At 36.1% G+C, this 11,597-nt stretch overlaps 1 protein-coding gene across 1 annotated transcript; it reads left to right on the forward strand.

Annotated features, from left to right (window-relative positions):
• Positions 1-6,162: 6,162 nt before the first annotated feature.
• Positions 6,163-8,432, forward strand: LOC149016131 (L-type lectin-domain containing receptor kinase IX.1-like). The gene is made up of 2 exons (XM_089156335.1): positions 6,163-6,800; positions 6,851-8,432. Exons 1-2 carry the CDS (start codon positions 6,227-6,229, stop codon positions 8,350-8,352), a joined length of 2,076 nt encoding a protein of 691 aa, XP_089012461.1. The 5' UTR covers positions 6,163-6,226; the 3' UTR covers positions 8,353-8,432.
• Positions 8,433-11,597: the final 3,165 nt, after the last annotated feature.

Genomic DNA, 11,597 nt, shown 5'->3' on the forward strand with positions numbered 1-11,597 from the left:
GACCATATGCAAGTGTGGGAGGATGCGAGATGACTTGCTTTGGTGGAAAGGATTTGGACTTGAATCATAGGGGCTGTTGTACCGATTTTTGCAATCACCAGTACATTTTAGCTTCAATTTATTGTTTTCCCCCCTTGTTTTCCCCTCTCCTTATGTTCTCTACCAATTATTCTGACTTAAACTCTTTTTCTTCCTCGGGATTTAACATGGTTGTAGCCAGTTTCTGTTACTATATTTAAAATTTTGTACTTTCTAATGCTATCATGCATTTGGTTGGAACTATATAAACCGGAATCTAGAAACCCTATTTTGGCACTTTGGCTCATTAATGTGGAGGATTTGATTGGAGAGCTAAAAGCCCTGAATGGATTTTCAAAGTAGAACTGATTTTATTTCAATAGCTGATAATGGCTACCCTAATTTATGTTTGAGTTTTTCACTGTTGCCACGAGGTAAAACTTTGGTCTCTTCCTTTTAAGTGGGAAAAATTACTTGTAACCCACTTCAACAAAATCCGATTTTCAAATGAAAAAGATATTATTGAAAAACTATTTCCAGTTCCTCATCTGAGGCCTTGGCACCTAAATACACATTTTAAAAGACACCAAAACTATGAAGTGCTAAATAGGGTAATATTATCTAGTGCACCAACATATAGCCAATATAGGCATCACCTTTGGGATGCTGAAACAGACACAGTGCAACTGCACTATAAGTCTGTTTACCAAAAACGAGAGTCCATGGAATATTCTCAAAAAATTCGACTTAGACTTGAAACACCAAGGAATTAGTACTGAGGATTTCGACTTGAAACACCAAACCTAAGATGCCTGTGAGATGCATAAGTTTAATGTATCTTTCCTAGTTTGTGGAGTCTCATATTATTCATTTTTTGGTTTTCTTGTAAATGCGTCAGCTTGAGAACATGGAGATAAAGAACTTGAAATTGAAGATTTGATTGGATAAAATAGTTTGAGAGCAGGGGAGATTTTCTGTTTGATTTTTTTTTTTAAGGTCTTTTCAACGATGTCATGGAGAATTACAAACTTTGTAAATGAATTTGTGATTTTTAGAATCTTGAAAGTGGAAATCTTAATATTTTGGTTATGTTTTTGTGTTTTTCCTTGTTATATATTATGAGTTTTCAAAGTAGATATGCAATATGCAATTACAGGCTCTATGGTAATATTTTTTTGAAAAAAAAAATGTAAATTGGCTAAGGACCTGTTTGGTTACTTGAGTCTGTAGATTTCAAAAATTTAGAGATTTCAAATCTACAGACTTCAAATCTCTAGAGTCATGGTTCATAAAATTAACTGTTTGGTTAGTTTGAATTTTTGGAATGAAATTTCTAGATTTATCCCAAAAAAATATTTATTGAATTATGGTTCAAATCTTTAACGTTTTGATAGTATGGGTGAAATCTCTGGATTTCACCTCATACCCATAAATCTACAGATTCACGTTTTTAGTGTAAAAATGTGAATCTCTAGATTTCATGAATCTAGAGATTCGCACAACCAAACAGGTAAAAATCTCCCATTTGTGAATCCAGAGATTTGAAATCTCTGGATTCGCGTAACCAAACAGGCCCTAAGGACATTCCAGACCGTAGGCAAAAATGCATTGTTGTATATTTGCCTACGGTAAGAAGTGAGCCGTTGCAAGAAATGCTTGCTTGTGCTTGCTTTACCTATTATATTTCTCTACAGAAGACAAACAAAGCCGTAATAAAAAATGCATGCTTCTCAGTGGAGAGGTCTTGGGTTCGACCCAAACGTCTGCCCCCTAAAGATGTAATCAAGGTGTGCGCAAGCTTGCCCGGATGAACCTCAGCTACCCAAAAAAAAAATTGCATATTTGTGTTTACATCTTTCCCTACGGAATGTAAGAGCCTTCGCCGAAAATGCTTAACCCTACCGCACTTATATATATTTCCTTATGGAAGTTGATGTGTTTGTAAGAAAAAATATTTAAACCTACAACACTATTGTCTTCGTAGGGAAAAATATTTAAATATATGATACTAAGTAACCGTAAGGAGAAGTTTCCTATGGGGTTTTTCTCAACGACTTTGCTACAGACATGATCCGTCAACCATTTATTTTTGGCTACAGAAAAAATTAATATGACTACAGAATTTGTTTGTAAAGAAAATGTGTTTTTTAGTAGTATATATGATCCAAATAGAAGCTTGTGAATCCCCTCCAAGAAAGACAATCAAAATGAAAGAAAAAGGAATGGTTAGACAAGCGAAAGATTGTGAGTCAACATCAAAGAAAAGGAAAAAAAGAGCAGATTGTGAGAAAGAAAGCAAATAGGAATGATCGGGGAAAAAGACGGACAATTGATTGCTTTGATCACGAAGAACAAAAGGAAAAGTTCACACAGAGAGATCGTGAGGGAAGGAAAAAGTAGTTGTAATGATTACTTTGTTAAGTAATCATAATATATATTTTTTTATTGAATGTAATCATAATAACAGTTAAAGTAGAAGAATCCAAGACAACTACTATTATTTTTTAATTTTTAAATCATGGAATCTGCTTTGTAATACACCCATTTTATTAGCTTTTTGTTATTTTGTAACTTTAGTTGTTTCTCATAAAAAAAGTTGTTTTATATAAAATTTTGCATAAAAGCTTTCAGTATGGAGTCAAGCTTAGATTTTAGGTGTGAGTGATAGATTGACATTGGTATTGATCTTGTGCACGTATAGAGATTAATGGACAATTATTTAGGTCGATGACGGTATAAAAGACACAGATGAAGTAAACATTATGATGGTAAAGAGTTCAAATTTCTCAGTAGAACTTTTTAGTGGTCTTAATGATCTCACCTTATGATATCAACAGATGAAAAATATTCTTAGGCAGGAAGGTACTATTACGACTTTCAAAAAAAAATTAGAAAAGTAGAAATGAAGAAGGAAGACTAGTGATAAAAGTTGAGAGATCTAGCTAATAGTTCGATTAAGTTATATCTTAACAATAATGTTCTTCGTGAGGTCATCAAGTTGGCATCCAAAGGAAATTTGGGTAAAGTTAAGGAGTTGGTATAACTCCAAGTCATTGACAAATCAGTTGTTTTTGAAGAAATAATTATATGGCTTTCGACTGTAGAGAGAACAAAGTTTGATGACCATTTGGATGAGTTCAATAGGATTTTACATAGTTATCAACTCTTGACTAGAAGATTAAAGAGGACAAGGCATTATTCTTGTTGGCATCACTACCTCAGTCATTTATCACATTGTGGCTATCACTATTTGGGATTTTTTTTAATTTTTTTTATTTTAATTGATGATGTTGTTATTGCTTTGCTGATGAATGAAATATGATATAAAAATAGGGGTGATTGGGCGTCGAGTGAAAGTAGTTTGTTTTTTTTGTGTTTTTTTGTTTTTGTTTTTTGGTGAAGAATTGAATTCAATTAAAAGAAAAACCCCTAGGATACAAAGTAACGAGTACATCAAAATGCAAAAGCCAAAGAATGAAAGGGGGGGGGGGGAAAGAAAAAGAAGAAGCCTGAGAAACAGCAGCATAAGAATATAGAGGAAGATCAAATGGTACGTAGAATATAGAGGTTTGACAACCTAAGGGGTAGTACAATGTTTGTTGTTCACAAAATAGTTTGTTATTTTTGCAAAAGGGAATATCATATAAAGAAGGGTTGCTAAGGCGTCAGGAGGACAGCGAAAAGTAGGAGGAGGAAAAATCATCCACCACAAACTTAGATGGGTCTTGGAGTGACGATGGAGGGGATCTTTTTCTAACTACATCATAAAGTTTAGATACTTCTGATTGAATTAGATATTGGTTGTTCATTTCACATATGTTCAATTAGGAATTAGTTTGCTACATATCATGCATATAGTGTTCACCTTTGTAAGAATGACAAACATTGCAAAAGAAAAGTTATTAGAATTGGGATTGTACAAATTAGAGATTTGATGGAAACGTCAAACTTTGAGTGGGATTAAGCATGTTCCAGATCCAATGAGTGATTTGATTTCATTAGGAACTCTGGATTTTAAAGGTGGAGTTCTCATGGTTTCAAAGGGGACCATGGTTATATTGGAGGGACAGATAATTTGTAAACTATATACGTTTTGCAAAGAGTGTTGAAATAGGTGGATTTCTGGTTAGAACTCTGGCAAGGGGTAAAAGTGGACAGCTGTTGTAGGTTGTTCAGGCATTGAACGAGGGAAAATCTAGAAAGAAGCATATTACTTTTGCTTTGGATTTGGTTAGTAGTAGTTGTCTCTTGGAGCAGGTTGCAACAATAGGAGAGGTGGATCCAAATCACATCGTATGGGGATGATGAGCTGTAGACAGAGTTGTTAAATGAATTGGATTTTACTCAAATACACTAATACCTGTATCTGAATTTTATAAGAAAAACTACTATTCAAATTAGATCCGATAACAATCTATAGGAGGTATCTTAATTCTAATCTGAAAATTTATTGGATATTTTATAATTATCCAATCAGATAAACTATGCCATTACTGATTGTCACTTGTCATTTTTAGATTTTTGGTTTTCAGTTTTTGATTTGTGGTTGTCAATTTTTGGTTTCCAAATTCTATTATTATTCTATTTAGGGAAAGAAAGTGTTTAATCTAATGGTTTTCCATGGTTTGGTCAACTAATTATGGATAATTGATGTGGTTTAGGGTGAGGTCAATATATTAATTAGGGTTAACTGGATCAGACTTTGAGTGTCAGAATGTCATTTGGTGACATATCATTTAAAATTTAAACATACCGTATCTTTCTATTAAAAAAAAAATTTCACTTCAAATGGATATTATCCAATCCATAAGCAATTATCCAAATCCAAATCCGGTTTCCAAGCAGATGGAAATATATATATATATATATATATATATATTTTTTTTTTTTTGTAAGAAAATTTTTGGATTTGTACACCCTTAAACAAATACAAATGCGAATTTGGAGGCAGATTTCATAGATCTATTTACAGGTATAGTTGTATGGGCACTCCAGTGTGGAATTTGTGCACCATACTGGTTTAGGTAATGGTGGTAAAAAAATGCATTTCTAGAGGGGATGTGGACCATGTTAAGACTTGGCGTACACGCAGAAACAAACTATTGCAAATTAAAGATCAACAACAGTTTTTCCAAGGTGGTTTGTAGATTCCAAGCCAAAGTAGAGATTTTTGGGCTTTTGAATATGTCTTGTATTCCTTGGATCTAAATAACTAGAGTTTGACTATATTTGTAATTGGAATGAGCTTTGGATTAATTATTTGTACAATGTTAAAATTGTAATTATATGAATATTAGGGTTTTGGAGTTTCTAGAAATAGTCTTTGTGGATGAAATAGAAGCAATGCAAGCAAAGGGTAACACTTTGTAAGGCGTGAGAGTTGTGAGATTTTTAAGAAATAGTGGCTCTTTCTCTTTGATGGATATAGGTAATTTTGTCGTTAAATTTCTTGAATATGTTTTGTTTGTATTCTTTTTCATGGTTATGCATTCTTTCCCTAATAAAAATAAATTGTTGGATGTACTTAAGCGAACCCAAAGGTGAGATTCAGTTCATCACTTCATTATACATGTAGAGATATTCCAACATAAATAAAACAAAGAACAAAAATAATAGAAAGAAAACCCTCATATCCCCTTGAAGATGTAATCGTGATGCGCGTAAGCTGGCCTGGATGAACCTCATATCCAAAAAAACATAATCTTTTTCTTGGTTTTCTTGAAGTACATATTAGCCCCCTTAAATAAGTAAAATCAACTACATAGTTTTTCATTTTTCTGGTAAAAAACCAACCCAATAGTTATAATTATATATACCCATATACATCATAATCTCAAGAAATTTCTAAATAACTAAAACAAATAACTTCCACATATTTCCCATAAAACTTTCTAAATAATTATATAAATAAGTTTATAATATACCTGACACCTTACTCTTTCATATTCGTTGCCTGGCTCATGGAAGTCTAGGAGTTGTCTTTTTACTTTTTCTTTTTCAGCAATCATTTACTTGTACCTTTGTTGACTCCCTCCACCATCGATCGAAGTCCTGCAACCATAATTCTAGAAAAGTTTTCTTTCTTTGGGCGAAGAATTTATCAGTGTAATAGTGATAAATTTTACAAGCTTTCAGTTCCAAGAAAATTCTAACCTAATTGATGGTTCTCATACCATCAGTGAACTGCAAATAGCTCATATTTCCAAAGATGTATTGCACTCTCTTTCAGAGTTCACTTTATTTCTTGCTTTTGGTCTTCAATATTGTCTCTCCTGCAACAGCACTAAGCTTCAAATTTTCTAGTTTCAATGGATCCGAATCTCATGGCATCGTCTGCAAGGAAGATGCAGCAATCTCTAATCTATTGATCGACCTCACAAGAAATCAACGGGAACAAACTCCGACTGATAGTGTTGGTGGTGTGTTATACAGTACTCCAGTTCAGCTCTGGGACAAGAAGACAAGAAATCTAACCAATTTCACTACCCATTTCTCCTTCACCGTGGGAGATGCCAAAACAGACTGCGATACAGATCTTTATCGCTGCTATGGAGATGGGCTTGCTTTCTTCCTTGCTCCCAATGCTTCCGTGATCAATAAGAAAACTGGTGGTGGTGGTCTTGGTCTTTTCAACATTACACAAGATAACAGCAAAACCACTAGGCCGACCAATAATTCCATTATTGCAGTGGAGTTTGACACTTATAAGGGTCCATGGGATCCAGATAGCAGTCACATAGGCATTGACATCTCTTCCGTTGTATCTGTAAGTAATGTCTCATGTAATTATTCTCTCTGGAATTGGATGAGAAATTATAGTCAACCTTGGGAGGGATGGTTAATTATGATTCAAGTTCTCAAAACTTGAGTGTGGTATTGACCTGTGCTAATAAATCTGTTTCTTGTGAGCCTTGTAGCCTTGACTATATTATTGATCTGAGGAAATATCTTCCAGAAAATGTAACTGTTGGCTTCTCTGCAAGCACAGGACAATCCTCTGAGCTACATCAGCTCAACTACTGGGAATTCAGTTCCAGTTTGGAGATTGAAGAGGAATCCAATGTAATGGTTGGCTTCTCTGCACCACCAATAGAAGTTATTTGGAAACGAAAAATTGGGATGGTAGAGTCAGTTGGACTGGCTGTAGGTGGAGGTGTTATTGCGGTTGTTATTGTGTTGGGTTTGATTTTGTTTGCCAGGCTAAGAAAGAAACAAGAAAGCAAAGCAGATGATGATGATGCTGTGATATTAGATGTGCCAATGGGACCTAGGGTGTTTACTTTTGCTGAATTGGCTCGAGCAACTAGGGACTTTGATGAGGAACAAAAGCTTGGAGAGGGAGGATTTGGAGGGGTTTATAGAGGCTTCTTGAGTGATATCAACAAGGATATTGCTGTGAAGAGGATCTCTGAAGGGTCTAAACAGGGGACAAAGGAATACGCATCAGAAGTGAAGATCATTAGTCGATTACGGCATAGGAAGCTTGTGCAACTTATTGGATGGTGCCACCAAAAGAAAGAGCTACTTCTTGTGTATGAATTCCTACCCAATGGAAGCCTTGACTTCCATCTATTCCAAAATAGGGGTTCCTTGGCATGGGATCTGAGGTACAAAATAGCTCTTGACTTGGCCTCTGCAGTACAATATTTGCATGAAGAGTGGGAACAATGCGTTGTTCACAGGGACATCAAATCCAGCAATGTAATTCTAGATGCCCATTTCAATGCCAAACTTGGGGATTTCGGTTTGGCTAGGCTTGTGGAACATGAGGAGGAGTACTTACAAGAAACCATAACTGCCATTGGTAACATAGGAGACCATACTACAGTGCTACAAACACAAACTACCAAAATAGCTGGTACCATGGGATACATGGCTCCGGAATATTTAAATAGTGGTAAAGCTACCAAAGAATCTGATATCTATAGCTTTGGCATTGTTCTCTTAGAAATTGCTTGTGGAAGAAGGCCAATTGAGATTAGAGCAGACCCGAATAAAAGGAATTTAGTAAACTGGGTTTGGGAGCTCTATGGAACACAAAAGCATCTTGAAGCTGCTGACTCAAGTCAAGGTATGGATTTTGATAAGAGACAAGTTGAGCGCTTGATGGTTGTTGGCTTATGGTGTGCTCATCCAGACCAAAAATGCCGACCTTCCATTAAAGAAGCCAGCCATGTTCTCCAGTTTGCTGCTGCATTGCCCATTCTTCCACCTAACATCCCTGTGCCCACAAATATACCCCCTCTTCCTTCCAATGTGTCAACATTCTCAATTGCATCATCTCATCCTTCATCGAGTAGTGGCACCAGTAGTTCGTCCAAGTTAAACAGGTGATCAATTGATTCATCTTCTCCTGGTATATCACTCTTGAGTAATCCACGTTAAGTATATATCTAATGGATGATGTTCATGAATATTGCAGCCCCCCCCCCCCCCCCCCCAAACCATTCTCTCGTAATGTATTTCGTGTTGCATTTCTCTTTTAGGTTTCTTTCTTGAAACCTAGCATATCTTTGCGTTAGCAGGATACTGTAATCATTGTAGTATTGCGCTTGTATTTTGGATTATGTACCATTCCCTCGATTGAGTTTCTTTGTGTAGGTATTCCCATAATAGATGACATTCTTATGATGGTCATAGCAATAAGGCATGATCCTTCTATTTAATTAACCCAAAAGAAGAATCCTACTGCTAATATCCTTTTTATACTGATACCAAAGGAAAAATAGGGAAGCATTGGAGAGGGTAACCGGGAGAGTACATGAATGTGCAAGAGGATCCAAGTTATTGACTTGACCTGTTTGATCCAATGTAATTTGGACTGTATGGTATTAGTGCTTTATGCGCTTCAATGATTATGGACCTACTTCTCTTGTAGCTCATATTATCGAACAATTGTTGTGCAACTTAAGATTAACGGTTAGCAATCCCTATCAATTGAGTTATATCCCCCCTTCAAGCTTTGAGTACTTCCCACCTACTTCAATGGAAGTGAAGATCAAGTGTTATTGTTAGTTCTCTTCTTCACTTTCTTCGTCTTGGCTTCTATGGATCTCTACTTTATAGTATCTCAAGTACACTACCCCAAAACTAGACCCTCCAACCCAACCATCTACAATAAAAGAATTGCAAAGAAAAACCAAATTCACATATCATTAAACTGCCATCTCGATGATTAAACGTGCAAAAGATCCGCAACGAGCCTTAGAAACCTTTAACATGGTGGCCACTCATAGGGACTTCAATCAAACAACTTGACTTACTCCACTAACATTCACATGCTAGCCAATCCAAGAAATTAATGCCGTCGACACAATTCTTCGTCAGATGACTCTCTTGACCTGCAAACTCCATGAGATGTTCTATTCAATCCAACCAAATGTTCATGAAAAGCCTTACTGAAAGCTATCAGCACTTGTCTCAACCCTCTCTCGTTGAATTAGATCTGCTTGATAGATATGATACTTGACGGGCAATGTGAAATCCTCAAGATTTTTAACCCTTTAACCCATGGTTTTAGAACCGTGAACCCGTAACTCAAGTCGGCGATAACTATGGTCCATTCGAGTCGAGCTCGACGGATCAAATGTGGATCCAATGATAATGGATGGCCCTAGTGATGACTCGACCACTCTTCTAGAGTTTAAGATGAGAGAGAAGGTTAATCACGAAAGCATTAAAATGCGATTTTGGCACATCCGGAAATCGATGAAGGAGAATCCAAATGACGAGGTAAATATACCCAAACGTAGGAACTTAAAAGACCTTTCATTCAAGCAGAAAAACACTAGAATCAGACCGGTTGACCTGTCTGGGTTGACCGCTCATCCCCAGTTTTAGGGCAATTTCAGAAAATTGGGTTTAAATTGCTATTTTATGACCCTACTCACCTTTGAACACAATTTCAAATGCTAGAGTGGGGCTGAGGCTTGGAAAGGAATTTTTATTTGTAGCAGCAGCGGGCTCAGGATTTGGCCAAATAAATCAAATGAGTACAAGAACATGTAAGGGTATATGTGTGAATATAAAAGTTTATTTTTATATTGAAAGGTTTAAAAGTTTTCAAATTTGCAAAATTAAGTCAATGACTCTACTTGATCATAAATTTCCAAACCCTCTGTGCTCCTCCCTTCCACCTCCTCGTCATTCCACCACCACCGTCAACTGCAGACCTTGTTGATTCCAACCAACCCTCTTATAAAAATAATGTTGGTTAAATGGAGAGAGCGAGAGATTTTCTAGGGCTCAAAATAGAAACTTCGGCGGCGCCGGTTTGCAATAGGTAAGGGTGTCAATCAGTACGGTTTTAATTATTCGATACAGTACCAACTTTGAATACCGAAAACGGAACGCATCTTTGTACCGCATTTACATTGTACGCTACGGTTTCGGTATTTGCAAAAATGGTTCGGTACGGTTTCAGTATTTAATCGGTGCGAGAAAATGGTTTAAACACGGTATCTAGTGCAATACATTTTGGTACTAACGAACCCATGCCACTTTTGTTATTAGTTCATTAAGATTCTAATAAAATTGCGATCAAACAATCCATAGAATTTGATATTAATAGAGAAGATTAGACACTGATGTACATTCTGGATATCAAGACAAGTTAGATCGGGCATGGGAAGATCTGAGCCTTCCTCTGTGTTGGGATTTTCTCCATTTGGTGGATGCAAACAAACATCTTAAAATGTAAAACCTGTTATCTGAATGACTGAATTATTCTCTTAAAAAAAGAAAGAAAGAAAGAAAAGAAAAGGAAATAGAGCAATGAACGGGCATCTTTGTCTGAAATTTCAAGTTTTTATACCTATAGAGAAATAGATATTTTACTTTGGGAGAAGCTTTGGCCCTCGGAATCTCGTTATTAAATGAGAAATTCAAAGGAGAACAAGAAACAGAGTTCCCATTTCTGTCGTGCTCTGTTTCTGGTGGGTCTTAATGGTTCTATCCGTTGCCTACGGGAACCAAGAACAGGGAGAAAGCAAGTAAGGTGATGAAGAACCAATAACAAATTCACCATGGGTGATCAGGGCTCCAAGACTTTCTAAGCTTTAGGTGTGCAATGCAAAAGAACATACCAGTAATAACGATGTTGAAACAGGGATGGAATTAATTATCGAAGAATGACTTTATTGAAAACCCATATTAATATATTTTGGTAAACTGAAAATATGTGTGGATAGTTTTGTAAAGACAAACCGTTTTATCTTTTTGGTGAAATGATCATCTATTTAAATTTAAAAAAAAGAGAAAACTTACATCCTAAATTATCTATGAATATAGGGAAACATCAAAAGGAGGAAGGCTGGAAGGGGAGATCAAACAATCAAGATGACGGGGATTTAGCTGCAAAAGATGCAAGACGGTCAGCAGCATTATTTCCCTCCCTAAGGAAAATAACTCTTGATTCAGCAGCTACCAAATATCCTGGATAATATGTAGAATACTCCACGGATTAGAGAGCCAAATTTTGTTAGTGATGTTGTTGATGCTCGAGAGTTGTCTCCTTCAATATTGATTTTGGAGAGACGAAGACTTGCAGTGAGCTGGAGGGCTTTCCTCACAGCCAAAGA

The sequence above is a fragment of the Hakea prostrata genome, chromosome 5 (assembly GCF_041222555.1).
Source record: "Hakea prostrata isolate BN-2017 chromosome 5, UWA_Hpros_2, whole genome shotgun sequence".
Classification (NCBI taxonomy): domain Eukaryota; kingdom Viridiplantae; phylum Streptophyta; class Magnoliopsida; order Proteales; family Proteaceae; genus Hakea; species Hakea prostrata.